Source organism: Hippichthys cyanospilos, chromosome 6 (genome assembly GCF_059441005.1).
Source record: "Hippichthys cyanospilos isolate Australia breed blue-spotted pipefish chromosome 6, RoL_Hcya_1.0, whole genome shotgun sequence".
Lineage (NCBI taxonomy): Eukaryota > Metazoa > Chordata > Actinopteri > Syngnathiformes > Syngnathidae > Hippichthys > Hippichthys cyanospilos.
This window is the reverse complement of record NC_142374.1, coordinates 11,337,669-11,361,110: the sequence shown is the minus strand read 5'-3', so window position 1 is coordinate 11,361,110 and position 23,442 is coordinate 11,337,669. Positions and strand designations below refer to the sequence as shown.

The 23,442-nt window shown below is 40.7% G+C and overlaps 3 protein-coding genes across 5 annotated transcripts in view; all 3 read left to right on the top strand.

The window, feature by feature from the left end:
• Positions 1–8,785, top strand: part of nup93 (nucleoporin 93) — a 29,290-nt gene extending 20,505 nt beyond the window's left edge. For 2 of the 3 annotated variants that reach the window (XM_088417014.1, XM_088417016.1), the window contains 11 exons: positions 238–331; positions 3,673–3,864; positions 3,934–4,060; positions 4,164–4,236; positions 5,304–5,348; positions 5,735–5,851; positions 5,963–6,081; positions 6,178–6,295; positions 6,428–6,511; positions 6,594–6,722; positions 7,230–8,785. In XM_088417014.1, the coding sequence (XP_088273140.1) occupies positions 238–331; positions 3,673–3,864; positions 3,934–4,060; positions 4,164–4,236; positions 5,304–5,348; positions 5,735–5,851; positions 5,963–6,081; positions 6,178–6,295; positions 6,428–6,511; positions 6,594–6,722; positions 7,230–7,340 (1,209 nt within the window). In that variant the 3' untranslated portion in view covers positions 7,341–8,785. The remainder of the gene's footprint in view (positions 1–237; positions 332–3,672; positions 3,865–3,933; positions 4,061–4,163; positions 4,237–5,303; positions 5,349–5,734; positions 5,852–5,962; positions 6,082–6,177; positions 6,296–6,427; positions 6,512–6,593; positions 6,723–7,229) is intronic. The other variant, XM_088417015.1, reaches the window with a different exon arrangement.
• A 1,876-nt stretch (positions 8,786–10,661) lies between these two features.
• On the top strand, positions 10,662–13,152 carry zpd (zona pellucida glycoprotein d). The gene is made up of 9 exons (XM_088417018.1): positions 10,662–10,837; positions 10,903–11,013; positions 11,202–11,410; positions 11,497–11,654; positions 12,082–12,196; positions 12,274–12,401; positions 12,496–12,679; positions 12,817–12,922; positions 13,006–13,152. Exons 1-9 carry the CDS (start codon positions 10,714–10,716, stop codon positions 13,125–13,127), a joined length of 1,257 nt encoding a protein of 418 aa, XP_088273144.1. The 5' UTR covers positions 10,662–10,713; the 3' UTR covers positions 13,128–13,152.
• An 867-nt stretch (positions 13,153–14,019) lies between these two features.
• On the top strand, positions 14,020–23,353 carry mmp15a (matrix metallopeptidase 15a). The gene is made up of 10 exons (XM_088417017.1): positions 14,020–14,606; positions 16,176–16,324; positions 16,706–16,825; positions 16,896–17,209; positions 17,349–17,510; positions 18,228–18,607; positions 18,716–18,854; positions 20,136–20,286; positions 20,407–20,522; positions 21,412–23,353. The coding sequence occupies exons 1-10, from the start codon at positions 14,490–14,492 to the stop codon at positions 21,879–21,881; spliced, it is 2,118 nt and encodes a 705-aa protein (XP_088273143.1). The 5' UTR covers positions 14,020–14,489; the 3' UTR covers positions 21,882–23,353.
• Positions 23,354–23,442: the final 89 nt, after the last annotated feature.

Sequence of the window (23,442 nt, the reverse complement as noted above, 5' to 3'; positions counted from 1 at the left end):
AGCACTTTTTTTTCAATTTTAGTCTAAGCTGGAACCCGTAAAAACACTGTTAAAAAAAAAAATAACAGTTGTTGAAAGTTGGGGGGGATTGTCAAAATATAATTAAGAAGCACTGCTTTAGAGTATTTGTTCTTAGCTTACCTTTGAGCAAAAGTAAGGGTCTATAATGTAAATATTGGTTTGCTTTTTCTTCCTGTCTACTGTCATTTACTCTTGCATAATTCTTTCGCTCTGCAGCTGAACCAAGTATGTTTTGATGATGATGGCAGCAGCTCCCCACAGGACAGACTCACCTTGCCTCAGCTACAGAAACAACTGCTTGAGGACTATGGTATGTTCAGTGACTGTCACAGTCTTTCACAGAACTGCAGATCACCTGTGAAACTGTATTTTTTTTTTCCCCTGCAGTTTTTAATCAAACCATTGTGCAAAAGGCCATTAAAATCTTTGATAAAATTCCGTAATTTCTATATATAATATGCACATGTGTATAGGACTCACCCTTAATTTGGGGGTCAAATTCTGGTATTTTTTATGTTACAGTGTATAAGACGCTCCAAAACTCTGACAACAATGTAGAAACTTAAGCAAAACAGAATAAATTTAATCTTCCTCGATATTTTCCTTTTTTTTCCTTTATATTTTCTTGTGTTCATACCTATATGTTACAGTATATATTTGTTGCGGGTTGAGTTGAATGTGTTTCAGATTTCCCACATTGTGAGCGGTCCTTGAACAGTGTAGCTTTGAATGCGCTTGAAGCATTTGTTTTTCCTTTTCCTTTTGGGGCTCAAGTTAATTTTACCATATGCACCCGTTGTGCAGCATCCATGTCTCTTCAAGTTTATGATTGTGTATATGTTCCAAAAAACTGCAATTATTAAATGAGCTAAATAGAATACCTTTCCGTGTTCTCTAACAGGAGCACTCAGTTGCTTACCCTGCCACTCTTAATTGAATCACCTGGAGGCATTATAACTTTTACATAATTCACGTTCAGTACACAATCTAAAAATTATTCAGAAATCACAGGCTTCACAAATTGCAATGAAATATACATATTCTTCAGGAGTACCCATAAGATTCAGCAACTGATTTTGACAAGAAGGTATAGCATGCGACTATGAGGTGAAGCAAATTCTTGGTCATTGTTAATTAGGTCACGGTAAAGTGGACCAGAATTTGATGTCAAATGAATTTCAAAGTAGTGATTATGAAAACATCATCATCATTTGACACATAAGTAATTACAGTCATTACAGTACAGTTTCTTGCACATCACAGATTGAAAATGTCTGTTGCTAGCCCCTCATTTTTATGCCTTACAAATACAAACACCAAAGCCTTAAGTGAGAGTGGAAATTTAATATAAATGGTGTTCATTTCATTTTCTGACTTTTTGATAATTGTTTTGGATGATTATTATCTGATTTCAATACTAGAATTCCATCTCTCTCTTTCTCTCTTTTATGTGTGTGTGTGTATGTATATGTGTATATATATGTATGTACATGTGTATATATGTATGTATGTATGTATAGCTATATATATGTATGTATATGTGTATATATATATATATATATATATATATATATATATATATATATGTGTGTATGTGTGTGTGTGTGTGTGTATATATATATATATATATATATATATATATATATATATATATATATATGTGTGTGTGTATATATGTATGTATGTATATGTCTGTGTATATATGTATGTATGTATATGTGTATGTATGTATATGTGTGTATGTATATATATATATATGTATATATATATATATATATATATGTATATGTGTATATATGTATATGTGTATATATATGTATATGTGTATATATGTATATATATACACACACCCTATTTAAATATTTGTTATTGAAAATACCAAAATAAATGTATAAACTATCTTAAATAATTAGTTAACTTCCCAGACTGTTGCAGTATTCGTCGCTGGATATATGTATTGTGTAAAGTCTTATTAGCGTAAACGTATTCCACCGGTTATGATAAGAAACCTTCAACCTTGTTAATTGAGCTGCTCTTAATGTCTTTGAGCAAGCTCGCAGGTGACAGAAGACTTCATCTGTCAGGAACTTTTTTCATGAAATATTCTTCACCTTTTTGTTTTGTTTTTGATAAGGAACTAAACATATATCTGTGTCATTAAAAAAAATGACAGTGATCCTGCTACATTCTGATAAGACTGTAGGCTACGTTCTTTCTCCTACCCTATCCCCTCAGAGGGAAGTGCAGCCTCAAGGCCCATCCTGTTTCCCCTCGGTTCCTCTGCTCCCTCCGTTGCCTGGCACCATGTTCCCCGTTGTCCTCCATCTTGCTGAACAGCGGGACATGAAGCCCAGAGCTTTCTCTTTCGCTTTCTTTTTGCCAGCACTCTCCCGTTTCGCCTCTTCTTGTCGTTCCTTCGACACATCCTTCTCTTTGTCGTCCTGTTCTCTGTTATCCTTTATTTTCATTCAGTCCTCTCGCACTGCTGTTTTTTTCTTCACCGTCCTCCTGCTGCTTTTCTCCCCTTTTTTACACCCCCACTTTTGCTGGTATATTTTCTAGTTCTCATCTTCATTCTCTTTCCTCTCTCATGCTTGTCATTCTCTCTTGCGCTCTCTCACTCTTCTCTCTCACTTCATCTCACTCCTCTCTCTCATACGCACAGTACTTTTTGAACTAAAGCGCTGCCAGTCTGAGATAAGGCTATAAAATGGCTGACATAGTCCACTCTGTTCTACTCCTCAAACTTGGAGGCGGCAAGAGGATTAGGTGTTATAATTAAAAAGTAAACTTGATGACTAAGTACCTGTGCATTAGAGAATGTTTTCCAAAGTCTTGTACTTACGGTACGTGTTACTTGTCATAGACAGACTGTCAAAAGGTGAACCGTTCTCTCTTTAAAGTATAGCTTGTACTGTCCATGTGGAACAAATTAGACATTCTTTTGTGTTTGGGTACATTTAAAGGCTTGCTACATTTAATTGCCTTTTTATTGTTCCCGATGTTGGCGTTTCGCTGTGCAGCTAATGGGTGCACATGCAGAGTTTGACAGAAGCAGGCTGTTTTCACCCTCATTTGCTGAGGGGGGGCAGGGGGGTGTTCCTCTGTGTTCATTACAAGTGATGTGGAACCAGCATGCTACTTACTTTATTCTAATGTAACAAAACTAAAGCCTCTTCTGCACACATATTACATTTCTGTTACATACCCTATTCCCTTCCTTTTTTTCCGTCTGTTTGAAGCATCTCTGCTTGTTTCCACAACAGTGTAGCTAGTTTTGTGCCCTGCATAGTTTTAGGCACCCCTGCTTAAAATGTGTTAAAAGCCTTATTTTTTTTATTTATTTATTTATTTTTTTATTGCAGTAGCACACTGAAAATTGTTGAAATAGTTCACCAGGCTGCAGTAAATTAATAATCCTGGCTACCATCTGTGGAAATGAGGAAGTTGTGTCATTTGTTCAAGAACCACATCACATACATAAAGCTCAAACAGAAATTCTGATTGTATTTTAATTAAGTTTTGAATGTGGGATATGAACATGTTTAAAGACTATTCACTGATTTTCACATGGCCAGGGAAACTTTGAAATGTGCATTCAATTAATATGTTGTTTCTTTATTTTGAAACCCCCTTTTTTTCTATCAACAGGGGAATCACATTTTTCTGCAAGCCAGCAGCCTTTCCTGTATTTTCAGGTCCTATTCCTGACGGCCCAGTTTGAAGCTGCCGTGGCTTTCTTGTTTCGCATCGAGAGACTTCGGAGTCATGCCGTCCACGTGGCATTGGTGCTCTATGAGCTACGGCTGTTGCTAAAGTCATCTGGCCAAAGTGCTCAGCTGCGTGAGTATAAGGACATAAAATCAGGTGAGGGAAAGAAAACTTGATTTTCAAATCAACATCTATTTGCAGTGAGTCAAGAGCCTGGAGACCCCCCCACTGTGCGCCGCCTGAACTTCATTCGCTTGCTCATGCTTTACACCCGCAAATTTGAGTCCACGGATCCACGGGAAGCCCTCCAGTACTTCTACTTCTTACGGTAATTTTTCTCAGTTAGGGATTTTTTTCTTTTTTTTTTTTCTTTTTTTTTGGAAAATCAAATCAAATAAAGTATCCCTAATGTATACAATATGCTTCTGCAGCAACGAAAAAGACAGTCAAGGAGAGAACATGTTCATGCGATGTGTCAGTGAACTTGTTATTGAGAGTCGGGAGGTGAGTGACATCATTTCTTACAGTCAACTAACTACGAATTGATGTCCCCCACGTCAATGATTCTCAGTTAGGGGGACAAGTAGGCCTGAGGGTATGTGGGGACAGCTTAAAGGTACATGGCATTTTAACAGGGTTTCTGCAGGTATCATTATATTTTTTTAATGCAATTGAAAGCCAGTTTAATGTCCACGTCCACTGCATATACATTTGTTGCGTGTTGGTGAAATGACCAATATATTTATGTTTTCAAATTGAAAGCAAATTAATTAGAGCAGAAGGCAACTTGTGGACTCCAGCCCATTTTGTTTACTGTAAATTATAACTATTAACTAAATATATATTTTAAAATACTGTATATTTATCTTCATCATTGCTAAATTGTGTTTTAAAATGACTCAGTTGAATGCCTTTATTTTGTGAGGTTTTATATGGATGCACAATTTTTATGGATGCATATTTTTAGACAAAAAAAGCCAGATATAAAACAATCTGACAGACAAGCTTGAAATAAAACATTGTTACAAGGTCTACCATATCTTCTAGAGTTGCTGAATAAAAACACACCTAGAAATACTACTACCACTGTGCTTCCAAAGTGTAATAAATCAGACCCTTCCCAAATCCAACAAATGTTTTGTGCTGATCACAGGGTACTTGGCTGAAAAAATAACTCACAGGGGGTGCGTAATTGAAAAAAGGTGGGGACCCAATTCCTTAGATCACAAGGCATCTGATCAAGCAAGCCTGTAAAATACATTTTCATCTGTAGTCCTGCTCTTTGTTAATGCACAACACCTTAATATCTAAATAAATGTGACGGCTAATGAAAATATAAATGAGGTTATGATGGCATTACCGAGTTCATCAAAATCATCTTTAGAATGGTTCCGCGATGAGTTTGACTTTAATTACGGTGCCACATTTGAGCAGATTGAATAGAGAGCCGTGGGTAGAATTTGCAAATCATTACTAATTACTGAACAAGATTAAACATACACCAATATTTATATTTAGAGCAACTTCTTACTTTAATAGGTAATGATTTACCGTATCTTTGTTTTATACAGTTTGATATGCTACTTGGAAGATTGGAAAAGGACGGAAGCAGGAGGGTAAGACATTTTTCTATTTGTTTTTTGTTTTCAAGTTCATTCAGCTGAATGCCTTATAGGTTTATTTTCTATAATGAATGTTTTGAGGTACATTTAATCAGCTCAAAACCTTTTCTGTTATTCAAAATTTCCTAAGACTGACAAACAGTAAAGATAAACACGCATACATGTTTAGTAGGAGTTTCACTTTTTGAAATGAAATACTAAAGCAAATCTAAGTTAACACTATATTGTAATGTATTTATATGCACTCTTCCATAAGGAGGAGATAGTTTTAAAGATCCTCTGCTGCAATCAGTCCTCCTGGCATGATTACCTTTCCGTGCAACATGCAGAATCTTGATAGCCCGGTTCCACCAGCGCCTGATTTAATTGTCTTTCTCTAGCCTGGGGTCATTGATAAGTTTGCCGGAGACACCAGAGCTATCATTAGTAAAGTGGCCTTGGAAGCTGAGAACAAGGGTTTGTTTGAGGAAGCGGTCAAACTCTATGAGCTGGCCAAGGTGAGTAGTCCATCGTTGTCTCCTTTTACTTTAGAGCAGAGCTCACTTAAACCCTCCCACCCTTTCCCTTTGCCTGCCTTCTTTGCGTCATCACGCCTTGGCCCCGTGAAGAATCCAGACAAGGTGTTGGAGCTGATGAACAGGTTATTAAGCCCTGTCATTGCTCAGGTCAGCGCTCCTCAGTCAAATAAGGAGAGGCTAAAAAACACTGCTGTGGCCATTGCAGATAGGTGGGAACACACTCAAACTCAGATTATGCTCTGTATGAAATCCTCTCAGGTTTAGCGGAAGGATTAAAGCAGACGATTTTTCACCGCCACTTACAGGTACCGCTCTCAAGGCATCGCGGGTGATAAGTTTGTCGACAGCACTTTCTACCTACTTCTGGATCTGATGACCTTCTTTGATGAGTACCATGCAGGTCATGTCGACCGGGCGTATGATGTGAGTGCTTCGAAACACTTTTGCCTACTAATTGCAAGAAAAGCGAGCTGATGGGTGCGCACCTTATTTTTGAATGGTCGAACCTGTCATAAGGAGCGAGGTTATATGAGTATAATCTCCCTGGTTTGTCAGGTGATGGAGCGTCTGAAGCTTCTGCCCCTTAGCCAGGAAAGTGTGGAGGAGAGAGTGGCGGCCTTCAGGAACTTTAGTGATGAGGTGATGATGAGTTTTTAAAACAACGAGAAAAGGAAACATTGCAATGCGCGCACGTTTTATACAATATCTTCCTCCTCTGCAGGTGAGGCACAACCTGTCAGAGGTGTTGCTAGCCTCCATGAACATTCTGTTCACGCAGTACAAGCGTCTGAAGGGGGCACCGGCAAGCACGCCCGGGCGAGCTCAGAGGACGTTGGAAGACAGAGACACGGTGAGTATGTGAGCTGTTTAGAAAGTTGATGCAATGTTTTTCCTTTAACTAAGTTGATGTAATGTTTTTCCTTTAACAAGTTAGTGTATTTTTATGAGGATTTTAAAAAGTCATGTTGCCAATTAACTGGTTTTGAGGCAATGGTGCCAATAAATGATGATAAAGTAGAATGATTTTTCTTTCTTTTTTTTTTTTGAACTAAAATCTAGTTTTTTTTTGTCATATCCCAAGACTGTGAATACATTTGAATGATTACAGCATTATGGTGAGTGAATGATTCGAGCCTCCCCAGGCTGTCAAACTTAACGTGTCAACATTTCTGCACATCTTGTAACCCCTAATTTAACGTGATCTACTCATATTTCTCAACCACAATCAGCATAGTAGGATGACGGTTTTGGTATTTTTGTACCTGCTTACCTTTTGATGCCAAATAGTTTTATAGGTTTTACTCATCCCTTTGCTGTTATTGTATGATGATATTCTGTTGGTGTCTTTTGATCACAGCAGCTGCGCAGTCAAGCTCGAGCCCTGATCACCTTTGCTGGGATGATTCCCTACAACATGGCCGGAGATACCAATGCCAGACTGGTGCAAATGGAATTATTGATGAACTGAGATGTCACTACACACAGAATCGTAAACAACCAAAGGGGGTGTTTTTGGTGACACCTACCCATTAAAACACCTTCATTTTCATAATTTCATTTGATAAGGCAAACTTTCATTGTGTTTGCTTGTGTGTTTTGTGTTTCTGTCAGTTTTTTTTGATCCTGTCATTAGTTTCTTTTGATCCTTTTCCCATTGCACTGTTTCATATTTGTACTGCCAGTTACTTTGGAATAAAAAAAACTACTTTTCAGTTGTTCTGTTGCATTCACATTTTTTATTTTGTCTGATTTAGTTAAAAAAGCATGATTTAATTGCATGCATTTTTTTATTGCAGTCTGGGTTTTGACATCTTTTATGAAACTTGATTTATGAGATTTTTATGATCATTTTTCATTTTTACTGTAGCCATTTTTTCCTACATACATCACAGGCTTCAACACATCTCCATGCTTTCAATACCAGAGGTATCCTGCTCTTTTCAGTTGGCATATTTATTTTTTTTTAGTATTCGCAGCACTATTGTTTCTATTAGAATTTGTTGATTAAAAAGGACTCAATTACTTAGAAAGTTAAAAACGTTTCAAGGCGAAAGTGAGTGAAAGTGGAAGTGCGGGGGAATGAGCTTATTTTCATTTACTGTATATAAACTGCAAAGTTGTTGAGAAGGCATGATGCACATTATCAAATCTTGCTGGTGTATGAAGGGTATTTTTTTGTCGACGCTGACGGACATTATATATCTGTTGTAACCAGGCCGCAGGTCTGCTCACCCAACCCAATACCCAAAAAGTCCAGTGTCTACATGGGGTGAGATTGCGGACCATCCCATATCGTTTTCCTCATGTACAGTGTTAAGCCCTTGATCTGGCAATGTTGATCATGTGTGAAGAATAGCCTGAGAGCAATGTGTAATAATTTGCTGACAGCCTTCACTTTGAGAACACCCCCTGCCATCCGCTTTACTATTCTGTGTGGCCCACACTCTGTTTCCTTCAGTCTGGCCTGAGAGAACACAGATGGAAGCTCATTCTGTCAGTGCTGCTCCACATACTGTACACACGTGAGGTTCACTCAAGGCCTCAGACCGACTGAACCAATAGCCATAAATCTATTCTAACTGCTTGTTGTAATCAGTCGCATAAACATTAGGCGGCATCCACTCTGAAGGACAGTTTGTTCCTTTCGACTGATGCAAACATCATCCAGCAGCAACTGCAGCAGAGGACGTGTCCCTCAGGTGTGTGTGCCCCAGCTGGTGTTGTGAATCAGGCCGATGACAGAGACCGCCTACGAGCCGGCTATTTCACAACACCAGGGTGGCACTGCACCACTGCCAGCGAGGACTGACTCCAAAACGACGACTGGATTCACAATATGTTGAAGAACAAAATGAATCTGCATTATATGACCTCAATTTTGTATGACTCGTTAAAATTTCAACTGGCTACCTATTGGACTTGTTTTCCTTCCTGTCCGTGGCTTTTAATGTCTTTTGAAAAGACTCAATTTTTTTTTACAAACATCAGTTTGAGAAACAAATATTCTCCAAAGCCCTTCCCTATACATACTATGGTGCAATGATTAATCAATAACTAATTGATTATGAACTCATTCGCTAATTCTTTTTTGACAATAAGACCCTTTCTTCATTTCAAAACGTTCACATGCTCGCAATTAAACCTTATCAGTACAGTATTAAATACCCGATTTCTGTCATCCGCCACAAAAGTGGCCAGATAGATTTACTTGAATAAAATGTATTAAAACACAAAAATGCTGTTCACTATGAAAAAAAAAACAACTAACTTTTTTAGCACGTTTTCTATCATGCTAACCACAGTCGCTTGGGTTTTCCTAGTGCCACACAATGTGTGAAGTTTGGAGCAGCCTACTGCTCGAAGTCAGCTGGGATAGACACTAGCAAGCCTTGTGAGGATAATCGGAAAGAAACTGGGTGGATGTTTTTAAATAAAGGTATAGAAATTTTGCTTTTTAAAAATCCAATTCATCAATTAATCAAGAAAAAATAATCAACAGAATTACGAAATTAATAATTTGAGACACACACTTTAACAAATTACAGGCAGTAATTCATCATGGAACAGGTTATTCTGTATTGCTTGGACTTGTAATAATGACAATTATCCTGCATGGTTGAGCCAAAGTGATGACAAAATAAATTGTACTGTAGCTTTTATTTGTCAATGTTTTAAAATACAGCTCAACAAAATGTAAAAATAAATAAATGAATAAAAAAATCTAAGTGTTTCTATTTATACATAAGACACATGACAGAAGAAGATGATGTTTGAGTGTTTCACGCTTGATCTTCTGCCATTGATGACCTGAAAAGCTGCTTTATCAAACAAAAGCGCTCTATTAACCACAACTTCCTCTGCTCTTGACAGATGGGAGACAAGCAATGATTGTCTCTGGGAAAATGGCCCCAATAGCCTTTGGCCGTGAGACAAAATGTGGCACACTTTATGTACTTGAAATGCTGACTAGTTCTACCAGACGCAGGGCGACCTATCTTTGTGTCACTTGCAGAATGCCTTAAATCTGACCATAACGCATGTCAGTTTTACCTCTGTCCCTTCAACTTTTATTTTCCCCAAATTGTCACGGCTATAGACAAATTTGTCACGGTCATAGGACAAAAAAAAATAAATCTACAGACGGTAATGTTTGATGAGATTGAGTTTTTGGATTTCACAAGTGAAAAAGATGTTAAGTCCACGCTGTGATTCTATTATTGTATTATTTCCAAAAGGTTGTATTCGCAGCACTATTGTTTCAAAAGGATTGTGAGCTCATTGATTAAGATGCAATACGAACCACTAATCGAGAATGGCAGTTTGAATTTAAAATCACTAATTCATAACTTTTTCTTGTTTGGCTACAACATCAATCAGTGTGATAGCGACATCTAACGTTAAAAATTCTAATCAGGCGGAGAGAAAAATAGGTCATTTTTTAATAACTCAAAGTGATTAAAACATTAGTGGGAACAACCGCAGCAAAGATAAGTTTGACAGCCTCAAATTTAAATAATAATAATAAAAAAAACCTAAAACAATGAAAGGCTATAAAAGTCCAAATGAGCTTAATTTGGTCATGCTTACCGCCATGACAGAGCACAGGTGATTTTAATTGCAGGACGTCCGGTAATGAAGACGGTGACAACAGAACCCAACTACCTAGGTTTGATCGTGAAAAAATAAGCTTGAAAATTTGGCTTTACATACTGTATGTATATTTTTTATGGGGGAAAAAAAATAGCACAACAATGAATTTAAAGGACTGTCAGGTGAGTTTACCTTTTGTTTCACTTGAATGGATGAAATGAACTTGCCATTGCAAGACTAGTTCATTTTGGATGCTAACTGATATGAGTACTAGCAAAACAGTTCGTGATGTAATAAATAGAAAATTTTCCTGTTCACGCCAGTTGGCTGTTTTCCTCTTACTGCTCCTTGGCTTCACGCACCACCAAGTTACAGGTAATTCTAACCACTACGAAGTGAAATGTCAAATAAGGGTGTTAGCCTGTGATCTGTCCGAGCAGGAATCTGCGACGTGGACATGTGCCCCAACAACCCAGAACGATGCGTCCTCTCTAAAGACAAGAGCACCTGCAAGTGTGTGGAAGGATTTTATGATGACCACTGTGACAAAGGTTGGCTTGTTTTGTTTTTTTCTCTGACCCCACCTCGCCTTCATTTTTTTAATGATCTGAGCAGTGGCACCATAGACAAATTGGTAAAAAAACAGTAAAAAACAGTACATTTGGCAGCTTGTCCTGTATCCTTTACAATCTGTTCAGATTCAGAGGATTAAAACCAAAAACATTTTGTTTTGGAATAGATGCACACATCAAAGTCTTGTGCACGAAAACGTACATGGGAGTCAGAGCACGAGAAGACTTCTTCATGTATTACAACACGCCGGTCACATCTTTGCACCTGCCCAATAGATCGTGCAAAGCATTCAGGGAAGTTGTCAACAAAATTCCGTACTACATGGTCAAGATAGCAAAAAATGAATACATTGGCTGCGGAGGCAAGTCGCTTGAGGTGTGTCGACGCCGCAAAGTTGCATTGATTGCTCTCAAATACAAAGACTGATGCTAATTTGATCAATTTGATATTGCTGTTCATAGAAAAATTATACTCATGTCACATACACCCTGAGTCTTCAATCAGAGCCTCAGGCCATTGGAAACATCATCAGAGATCCAGTCATCAAGCTGGATTTCACATGCATCTATCCATTTATCCGGTCGGTCAGTCTGCCCTTTCCAGTTCTGCCCATTTCCAGGTAAAGAGGCTTTCATTTTATTTTCCCATTATCATGTGCATTGTCGAAGCGTCTTGTGCAAATCTTATGCACTTCTGCCAGTGTGCAATTCAATTTGAAAGCACCTCTAAACTATAAAATCATTTTTTATCTGTTGCCTTTTGGCCATGATGCGAATGAGGCAAGTTCTATATGAAATGGATGGACCTGCTTATAGTACCACTGTTGTTTTGTTATTAATATAGTTAATGTCATCCAACTCACTTGGTTCACTCAGTCCCATAGACATCGTCACTTGATTTAGCTGCTTCATAGTAGTTGTCATGGAGGCTGTTTAATCACAACTTTCACAGAGGATGTTCTATAGGTGACAGTGGCTTTAAGATGACAAAGGCTCAGTTAACTGGGTGAGCAATTTCCTGACTGAGTTGTTCTCTGACGCAAACAGTGAGGCGATGGTGCGCGTCGACGAGCTGGACGCAATCATACAGATGATGCTGTACACGGATCATAGCTACATCACAGCTTTCAGCAGTGCCCCCACGATTGAGCTGGGGGACCAGGTAGTCCGCAGCTTTGTTCTCCTTTGTTCCCGTGTCATTCAGCAGTTTGTTTTCAATGTCCTTTGCCATGGGTTCAGGTGTATGTTGAGATCGCCGTGACAGAGCCCGCAGACTTCTTCCTGCTCCGCATAAACGACTGCTGGGCCACGCAGAGTCAGCAGGCCAATGCTTCGGAGGGGCTGGTTCACAGCCTGCTTTTGAATGGGTTGAAAAATCTTTACACTGAAATGTTCACTCTTGACTTTCCTCCTTGAAAGTGAATACGCACATATTAATGAGTCCTATTCCAATGTGTGCAGATGTGCGACCGACGACACGGTCGTCTTCCATGGCCTAAACGAGGACGAGTCTGGGCTTAATGGGCAGAGCTCCACCATTCACTACAGCTTCGCCATGTTCCGCTTCACAGTGGAGCCACACTTGTTCTATCTGCATTGCACCGTGCAGCTTTGTGACCCAGATGACAGAATATCTTGCACACCCGTGAGCTCATTACTGCCATCCTAACTACTTCACAATGTCCAGATTATGTTGTCTAAATCTGCCTTTGGAGGGTTATGCTGTAAAATAATTTCCAATGGGAGGATTTTGAAAATGAAGATATCTTATTTTGTTTATAGAACTGCAAATCTATCACAAAGAGAGAAGCAGTGCGAGCAGCCCCTTCCCAAGGGCTCTTGTCATATGGGCCCATCAGAATCGAAACGCCAGATAAACCTTTGACTAGTAATTAACCGTTACATTATCACTGTTATTGTTATTTTTTAAAATTTGTGTCCGAAAATAACAAGCTTCATGCCCCCCTACAGATATAGTGACGACAGTGGTGCTCCCTGTGGCAGGTGTCTGGGCTGTGGGCTTCATCCTTACCCTCCTCATCGTAGTTGCAAGAGCTGGCCGAAGAAAGATTGCTCGAACTGAGCAGCCATAATCATTTCAATAAAATGTCAAAACATTTTTGTATCCTGCTTATTGTAATGACAAACGGGGCTGAAAATGTGTGTTTTTTTAGACTCACTACTTGATATTCATTGTTACATAGAGATCTTCACTGCTTATACTTAAAGAACTATAAGTGCCGCTATATGCGTTATTACAGAATGGGATGTCAATATCCCTCAAATTTTATCAGGCGGTTCTTATAAAATTTGATATATTTCACTTCTGAGTCTCAGCAGAGCAACTTGAAAGCGCTTTATAAAATGAGCAGGGTGACTTTAAATGTAATGTACTCACCATATTTTTTTTTTAAAGTTCCAGTGTGCCAAGTGTGGTACAGTTGCAATGTTTGGAACAAGCTCGGGCCATACATGTTCTACACCTTTTAGATGACGGAGTTTTTGAAGATTTGAACAGGGCATAAGATGTAGACATAACACGTAGACTACTCGCAGAAAAACCGGCTTTGCGTAGATTGCGCTGTGTAGTGTAATGCACAACTACGGCACCAGGTGATGCAGTCGCGCTCATTATCAAAGTACGGGAGTTCTAAACTTTTTTTTCAATTGCTGTCAGCAAGAATTGATTAATGCTATTTTGTGAACGTTGAAAGGGATAACTTTTAGTTGTTTATACCATTTTCATACATAATCTCATTTATAGCCATAGCGAGTGTGTGTGTGGATCTTGTCTCGGGTGCCGCACAATCCATCGATTTGCGGCGGTCCCTCGCAGCATAGAAAGCGATGGACTTGATAAAAATGCCAGCTGTTTCTTTTTTTTTCAAGATGACTTGTATTTTCTTTGATATACCAGCAGAGGGCAATGTGGGACATCGTATCCCTTTACCCCCGCTACTGTAATGCCTTGTTTTTGTGCAGGGTGGGCTTTTCAACATTTGATCGCGTATTCCTCTTCTAACGACCTCCTATTTGTTTACGAGTTTCCTCCGCGCTTGCCAGCTTTCTTTCAACCTCTGCGTTCTTTTTACGGCAGCATTATTTTCGTCGCAATGAAAGTCAGAGTTCAAGTTGACCTCCCATTTTTGCTGGAACGCTTATTGCATATAGTCAAGGCAAGATCATTGTCAGCTCTGCAGTATTGGGCAGCATAAAGGCGATGCGCTATCCTAACTTAGACCGCACATCTATGGAGTCCTATCAATTTACAGTTTCACTGTGAATGTAACATTTTTTTCCTGTTTTTTTTTTTTTTTGGGCGACACTTGTTGCTTGCCTCAAAGTGAAAGGACGCGAACACCAGCTGCTGTTTTGCCTCAATCCCTTCCTTGCTGGTGGAGGATTTTCTTTCTTTGTTACACTGTACTTCCATCAAGCCACAGTGGACCTTGAATATGATTTCAGCTCAAGAACCACGGTCACGAATCCTAGTCACTTTGCTCTATTTACTTTCTCTTTTCCTTGGCAACACAACTGCGGATGTACCGGAACAGGACGACTTCAATGAAGAGGTAAGCTATGTCCAAAATGCATTCAAGTTGTTTAAACTACAAATGTAACTTTTTCTCACTGCATTCCAAGCACGTGTATTTTATTCACCGATTCTCTTGCCTATGTAAAATGCTCTCCTGGGAGAAATGTACAGTGCCACATACCTTGGGAAAAACAAAAACATTTTGGCTGCACTACCAGACTGTAGAAAATCAATTTGGAATTGGAAAATAATGTCTTACACAAGTCAACTTAATATGTTTCACAATTAGAAATACTTTAAAAGTCGTTTATAAAAACTTATCTTCACGAGGGTGTGCTGGAGCCTACCCCAGCTGTCTTTGGGCAGTGGGCTGTTTACATAATTACAGTAACCGGTTGCTAGCCAATCCCAGGGCACAGAAAAACAGACGATCGTTCACACACACAAACATACCTTGGGAGAGCTTAGAGTGTTTAATACTACTGTGCAAGTTTTTTGAATGAGGAAGGAATAGGAGTATTCTGGGAAAAGCACCAAGGCCTCGGGAAACATGCAAACACACAGGAAGGACGGAATCGGAAGCGAAATCACAACCACTGCACTGTGAGGCAGACGTGCTAACCAGTCTTCAACCGTGCCCCAAATTCATGAGATTTAAAAGCAAGTTAAAGAAAAAAACAAGTCATTTAAAGGAAAGAAAAACAGAGCTTACTAAAATTAGTTAAAGAACATACAACTATAATTTAATTAAACAAATTCAGGTTACCCTATAACATTAGAAAAAAACCAACAATGCTTGTGTGCACATCCACATGTATGAAGATGAGGTTGTGTTCAACTGTTCACATTCAACAAATTGTATTCACATGAAATGATTTGACTTTTTGTATAAGGATTTAAAAGAGTTCCAAATATTTTGCACGTCATGATAATTGCTCTTCTCTGCTCATTATTAATATTATGTTGCACTTCATGCTCACATAACTGTATCGTGAATAAAAGTCACATGATATGATTTCTGGTCTTGAGGTGCAGAAATCCATGTTTACTCTTCATGTACACACTTCTGGGTATGTGTGTGGCATATGTGGTGCTGCATCCATGCTGTGCCTACATAAAACTTGGAGTCCCGACTCTGCCAAGTCAAGAATACTCCTGCTGTGCAGTTTTGTTTTGTTTTTTAGCCCCGTTTAGGCTTTTCAAACAGTACTTCTAGAAAGTCAGAACCACTTTTCCTGCTTTCTAAACGTCGCTTCCCCTGGTGCAGCTGACTGTCAGTGAACTGTTGGTACTCAGTCGCAGGCCTTCTTGACGAGCATGCTCACAGATATGCTAAAACGCAAATGAGTTACATTTTCATGCGCTTCCTTAACATCTGTTTACATAGTATATTTTAGCATTCGGTGCAGTGAAGGCACTGGAATGTGGTTATATTATTAGAGGCCATCTGGTTTCTATCTGCTTTTCTTTTTCCTGCTGGAATGGTTCTCCAGGTTTCAAGCAATGGCTGCTTTCCCAGATTAATACTGCTGCCGATGCCTTGCGTTTATCACAAATAGACGAAATAACAATTCTCATATAAAGGTGACGTCTCCTTCTCACACAGGCATGGCTTCGTCAGTTTGGCTACCTGTCGCAGGCCAGCAGACAGATGTCCACTATGCAATCAGCTCAAATCCTGTCCCAAGCCATAAGTGACATGCAACGTTTCTACGGCCTGGAGGTGACCGGCAGGTTGGATTCCGACACTCTCGCGTAAGATCCATTTTCTTGAGTGCTTCTGACGGCTGTCATCGCTAAAACATTCACTCCAAACAGTGGCCACAAACTGATTCCAGACATCTTGTGGCACATCCCCACATACTGTACTAATCCCTCAAAAGCCACGTTTGCTTAATTGAAGATTTGTAATTGTCTGTCGGTGAGTGTGCGTGTTTGTTTATATTCCTTGTGATTGACTAACAGCGCCACTCGGGATTCCGTGTATCAACTGATTCCTTCAGTGTCATTGCTCATTTTCGTTCAACTGGTTTTAAGTATTGTATCAATTATACAGCTTCAAATATTTGCACTCATGCCAGTCCAGTATCTGTTCATGTGGCGTACTGTTATGTGTGTGCCGCCCGTGTCGTGCAGGGCTATGCGTCGACCTCGTTGTGGCCTCCCGGACAAAAGAGCCGCCTTGGATGATGGCACGAGGAGGAGGCGCTATGCTGTCACGGGACAGCAGTGGGACAAGGACCACATTACCTACAGGTATACTCGCACTAACAAATAGTCCTTTTCTGTGCAATGTATTTACCTTGAAATACATTTTATGTGTCAGTATATTAGAGCAGCACATTCCACCCTCCCTGGGAGCACAGAGGACATATGATGCCATCCACAGAGCCTTTGACGTGTGGCAAAGAGCCACAGCGCTCACCTTCCAAGAACTACCTGCTCAACAAGGCAACGGCAGCCAGGCCCAGCTCGCCGACATCCTGTTGTTGTTCGCCTCTGGTTTCCACGGCGACATGTCCTTGTTTGATGGCGAGGGGGGTTCCCTGGCCCATGCCTTCTACCCCGGGCCCGCAATGGGCGGGGATACACACTTTGATGCAGATGAACCTTGGACTTTGGACAGTCCAAATCACCAAGGTTAGCGCCTTCGCTTTGACTTTATTTTCCAACCGGCCGATCGAGCTTATAAATTGGCATCTAAAAGTAAGGGTGCTTAGCGTCTATGGCTAACACTTTTGTCTGAAGATATTTTGTGATTGTACTATATGTGCTTCAGGTATTGACCTATTCCTTGTTGCGGTGCACGAGCTCGGTCATGCATTAGGTCTGGAGCACTCTGACAATCCCAACGCCATTATGGCTCCTTTCTACCAGTGGATTCACACTCATAACTTCACACTGCACGAGGATGACATCCAAGGAATACAGCACATATATGGTGAGAGGCACAGTGACAAATAATGCACAAATAACTACTGAGATTTCATTTAAAAATTTGGAACATACAGTATGGCCTATTTCTTTGAGTGAATTTATTCACGGCACATTTATTTTCTCATCATCATGGCCTTTATATGGTTATTAAATTCCCATTTTGGTTTGTTATTTTACCAATATGTACGTAATTACAATTTTGCCTTCAGTTGCTAAGTTACCCATCAGTGACTGGTACTGCAAGAAGGGTTTTAACAATTCCACTCTGTGTCACTGGTAATAATCTTGTCATTATTTTCCTATAAAATTCGCAAGGTTGTATGGGTTTTGAAAAGTATAAAAAGGAATTTTAATGAAAAAAACCTGGATGAAGTAAACTGAATGCCAAAGGGATTTGATCTAACAAGAGGCAACACGAAGACGCGACATTTTTGCATACTAATGAACAAAGTATCAGACCATCAATTGTTTGCACTCATTATGTAACAGTGTTTTCCTCTCTTAGCAACCAGTGTGACAGCTTTTTTTTTTCCCCAAAAGTAGTCACAGTCAATGAAGTGAGCACTAAAGCACTACATGGAAAATGACAATGACTATGCGTAATGGAGCGAGTGGTACATTAACGAACGACATACTTTTGTTTCTCCTGGAGTCTCTTGATGTTGAAAAAGGTTGGTTGAATCTTTCACTGTGTTGAAGAGTCACTTTCCTACACTTCCAGGCCCCCCTCGCATTCCTGAGGCTTCTCCCACCTTTGATGGTGATCTGGAACATCCGCTACCCACTTCCTCTTCTCGCCCTGAAGATAGACTTAGTCGCGCTCCCCCGGTCGACGGCGAACCTGACACCCCGAGCCCCACTGAAGGAAGCCCACATGTCCCCCCCGTCAAACCCAGAACCACTCTCGGCCCGACCACCCGTCCCGCAATCCGCACCACCTCCCATCCCCACCCCGAAGTCACGCCGCTCATCAGAAAAGACAAACCCCGTCCCCCACCGACTCGTCGGCCTCCCAAGCAGCCGGATAACGAAGCCCCCGATATCTGCGATGGGGACTTTGACACTGTGACCCTTCTGAGGGGCGAGATGTTTGTGTTCAAGGTATGAAAGGGTTTAGCAGGAGATCAACATTTTTCTTAAACACACCAGAAATACCACCAGAAAGTTCTGTGAACAGTGACATCCAGTGTTGTTTGGTCATACGTACAGGGTCGCTGGTTTTGGCGTGTGCGTAGAAACCGCGTCCTGGACAACTACCCCATGCCGATATCTGTTTTCTGGGCCGGTCTTCCTAACAACATTGATGCAGCGTATGAACGCCACGATGGCAAATTTGTCTTCTTTAAAGGTAAGTCCTGCTGTATCATCTCAGTTTACACAGCATGCACTTAACTCTTTTAAGGTTATATTGTGTTCTGCGGTAGCTTACTGAAGGAGTTTTTCTACCAATGTTTTTGTTCTTCTGCAAAGTCTCGTTCGCTAGAGCTAAGCCTGCATGGAGCTTTTTAAGCGCTTCTTTATAAAGACAACATTGGCAGTGAAATTTAAATCTGTGTTTGGATTTAAAAAGGTCAATCTCAAAGGAAAGATTGCAAAATCAGCATTTTTTGCTTGCCAAGCCTGAATTCCAAAGAGAATGAATCAACTCTGCCAGTTATTACACTTACTATATGTCAAGTGCATATTTTTACAACAATTTACTATAACTAGCCATAATCAGTGAGCTATCCAATAAGGCAATAGTGTCTTTCCACAACATTGCTTCAACATTCTGACAATTCGGCTTTGAAGAAAAAGAACATTTGAAACTGTCAGATGTGCCTATGACATCATCTCCGACAGCATGTGTGTATGTTAGTGTACAGTGTTGCGAGTTTAGCTGATGTCATAAATGACGTCTACACAGTTTGGCAGCTGCTGCTGGCTCAATTCAGAGCTCCAAAAGGCCTCCTGAGAGAGAAAAGATTTCGTCAGCCCTCTCTCCATTGCTGCACATGTGCACAGCGTTCATCTTTATAATCAGGCTGGAAAAGAGTTTGCAAAAAAAAAAAAAAAAGACAGAAAAGCCCAGAGAAATGGTTTCTGCTACTACAAACTAAAGTTTGTCATGTTCTGAGTCACGGGAAGCTGACCTCTACATCCTGATTTCAGCATTTAGCCTAGACACACTAACAACAACATTTTTACCCGTTAATTTTGCGATTGAATATCTGCCCTGTGACATACAAACGGCGACTCAGTTCCAATAGGTTACAAGTGTTTTTTCTAATATCTTTCTGTATGCTGTATTCGGTTCATGCTAAATCTTTTGTCTCGCTCAACATCACCTTCTAGTTGGAGCAACCACACCACAGAACTTGACCATATTAGGGTCACACCTGAGCTGGGGCCTATCCCAGCTGACTTTAGGCGAGACATATAAATTTACTGTCACGTTTACACATAGTAATTTACAGTCTTCATGTGACGCAACATGCTAGGTAGTAGGAAGCTGAAGTACTTGTGGCAATTTAAAATTTAAAGCCAAAACCTCCAAATTGCGAAGCAAATGCGCAAAGTACCAGGCAACGCGGCTGCCTTTGGTTAACCCATCTTATAAAATTTGCTTTTCTGTATTTTCTCTCCGCAGATGATCTATACTGGGTATTCAGAGAAGCGGATGTACTGCCAGGTTACCCACAGCCCATTCGGGAATATGGTCAAGGAGTTCCTCCTCACAGTATCGACACGGCAGTCTGGTGGGAGCCTAATGGATACACCTACTTTTTCTCCGATGACCGGTATTTGACACTCAATCCCTTTTAAGGCTTCTGGATACCTTTTTGCTAGATACATATATCGTAGAATTTTTTTCTGTGCATCAATGCTTAATTTGCATAAATGCGTACTTGTCTGTTTAGATACTGGAGATTCAATGAGGAGACCCGTAAAGCGGATCGAGACTTCCCAAAACCAATCAGCAGATGGGGAAATATCCCCCCCTCACCCAAAGGAGCTTTCCTCAGTGATGATGGCGGTAAATGAGAACTAATGTAGTGAATGACCGAAGGCGATTTCAAAGGGTAAAATAAGCTTCCGACCATGACAAATAGTCAAGTCCAAAATTATTTAGGGCAGGAAAAAGTGTTGTCAGAGTAAGAATCAAAAGTTAGGTAAGTGCTATTGCATCATATGGAACGTCAGTGGAGATTGGTTAGGCTGGCGCAAGTGGAGCAAAGAGAAGGCCGAGACAAGGAGAAGAATCAGCTCTCTGGTTTGAGTGCTGGCCAGTGCTCCGCTTTGGAAATTAGATTTGTGGCAGCCCTGTTCTAAATCCACACAGCGAATCTGGGAGCCCATCTGAAAGATTCGAGTGGTTAGGAGCACATTTACACCAATACCCACACTGCTGCTTCTTTTGATGCCGATACCAAATACTGCTATGTGAATACAACAAATTGATTATTTTAGACGTATCGCATAATAATGCAAAATAAAATTCCAATTGAAAGACATATTTCCAGTCCTCGGGAGCTTAAGCTAAATTCGGATGTTTTCTTGATTGGTTAAAGAAAAATAGCAATTTCCCGTCAACTTTGGTATACAGCACTGTGAAATTTTCAATCTATAAAGTCATTGCTTTTTAGATCTCAAAATTGACAGTTTTGTTCAACCATTGGCATTGCGTCACAAAAGACGCATCTTCAACATTTTACTAAATTAATTCGTAAAAATCATACCTCACCTTTGGAATGGCCAATGGGATAGTTTTTGGAAAACGGATAGAATTCAGTAGAATGTGACTCATCAGGTTTCGGCCAGCAAACTATTTGTATCCGATTTGTGCGCGCGATTACGTCTAATATGAGCACACTGTCTTGAAAAACGGCCACATAAAGACAAAGTGCCTTCTGTCTCTTCTGCAGCATACACCTACTTCTACAAGGGCACCAACTACTGGCGCTTTGACAACCACAAGACAGTAGCAGACAAAGGCTACCCACGCTCCATCCTCAAGGATTTCATGGGCTGCGTGGGCGTCCCGGAACCTCAGCCGGACCCAGACGTCAAGCCCGAAGCTGAAGACGAACCCGCCAAGCCTTCGGACGGAGGCGAGGATGAGCGCAAAGCGGTGGACCGTGGGAAAGATGAATCTACCACACCCAAAAAAGATGACGACGACCCAGAGGTAGACGAGGATGACAAAGAAGTGAACGTGGTGGTGACGGTGGCCGACGGCGGATCCAAAGTTATGACCTTGATCATGGTGGTGGTTCCCCTGGTGCTCATTCTCTGTATCTTGGCCCTCATCTATGCCATCCTCAGGACTCTGCAGAACAAAGAGACTCCCAGGGCGCTGGTGCACTGCAAGCGTTCGCTGCAGGACTGGGTGTGACGCACACTCAAACACATAGAGAAGACACTTTTTTTCTTCTGCAGCGTTTTGCTTGAAAGATGCATAATAATAAGCGACCTGGGAGGTGGTTACTATAGTGCCTGTGGAGCTGGTTCACAATTTCCCTCGTGCCTATGTCCTGTTCAGTCGAGCCCTTTTCCTCAGCTGCCGTAGACCTACTGTGAAATAAAGACGGCACAATAGGAACTGAATTTCAAGCATTTGGAGCCATCCAGAGATTAAGGGAGGACAGATGGTTTTCCTCAATGAGTCAGCAATGATCACAGATCTTGATGCCAGACATTTGCACTTGGTGTTTCTCTGCTATGTTGTTGTTTTGCTGCTGCCGCTGCTTCCATTCAGATGTGTTTGTGCGCATGCGTGCAAAAGCGCTCACAAGCGTGCACACACTAGCAGGGGTCATCCTCCGAGCAGCGCAGGAATGTTAGACAAGATATCACATGATCTCAAATAGCCCTGAAAAGAGAAGACAGACTTATGGAGCACTTACCTAAACACAGGCATATAATACGTACGAGATTTTTTTTTCTTGCACACAGACTCCTGGGCTCCAGTCTCCGCCCCTCCCACCAAAATGACTATTCCGGCTCCACCGCTAAATGTGCGATCCCAGCGGAGTCGTATTGTTGTACAGTATGGCTGTGTTGAGATCCACTTTGCGGGATTTAACTAATGACTCCTTTGCTCTAACTCAAAGCAAGATAGGCGTCCGTCACAATTAGGTGTTCAGTATGAGCCGGTTTGAGCAGAACAGGCCAGGGTCTGGTTTCCATTAGGGCCACATGCTGCAGATTTTGGAGTGTTGGGGCATGAAGAAGGGAGAGAGAAATGTCAAAGAAGAAATGAAAATGTCAAGGAGGAAATGAGAAAGAATGAGATGAGGGTGAAACAAGGGGGGCTGACAGATTTTTTTTTCCCTTGGAAAAGGAGGAGTGAGGGAAGAAAAGAAAGAGGGAGGAGCAGCGCTGGCGTTGTGCCTCTTGACCTACATGAACCAAATCCCCCTCCCCTTTTTTTCCCCCAGTTTGTTGCCATTAGCAGGAGATGACTTCCTCTCCCTACTCCTCCCTTCCTCTTTTATCTTTCTGTCCACTTTTCTGAAAATTCTCACACCATACTTTTTGTCCCACATATATTCTTTTGAACTGCATTTTTCTCCAGCAGGATTCTGAAGAATGGCCATTCCGTATTCTGCAGATTTTTATGTTCTCTTCGTGCGAAGAGCCAAAAATCTCACACTCCACTCATTTGCATCTGCTTTATATGGATACTTCCCTCTACATTGAAATTTTTAAAGACCTACTTAAATTTGTAGTGTTTCACATATTGAGCAGTCATATATTCCAAAAGTGTTCATGCATGCAGAGCATGTTGTGTATTGGGGCCTGCACGCTCCTGTGTGGACTTTGTTAGAAAATTGTCAATAAAAGTCATTGGTAAAAACAAAACGACACCATTAGTCCCCCCACAAATGTTTTGTATTAACGTGGAATGCTTTCTATCATCCAGTGCTTCTTTAGTGTGGATTATATTTTTCCAC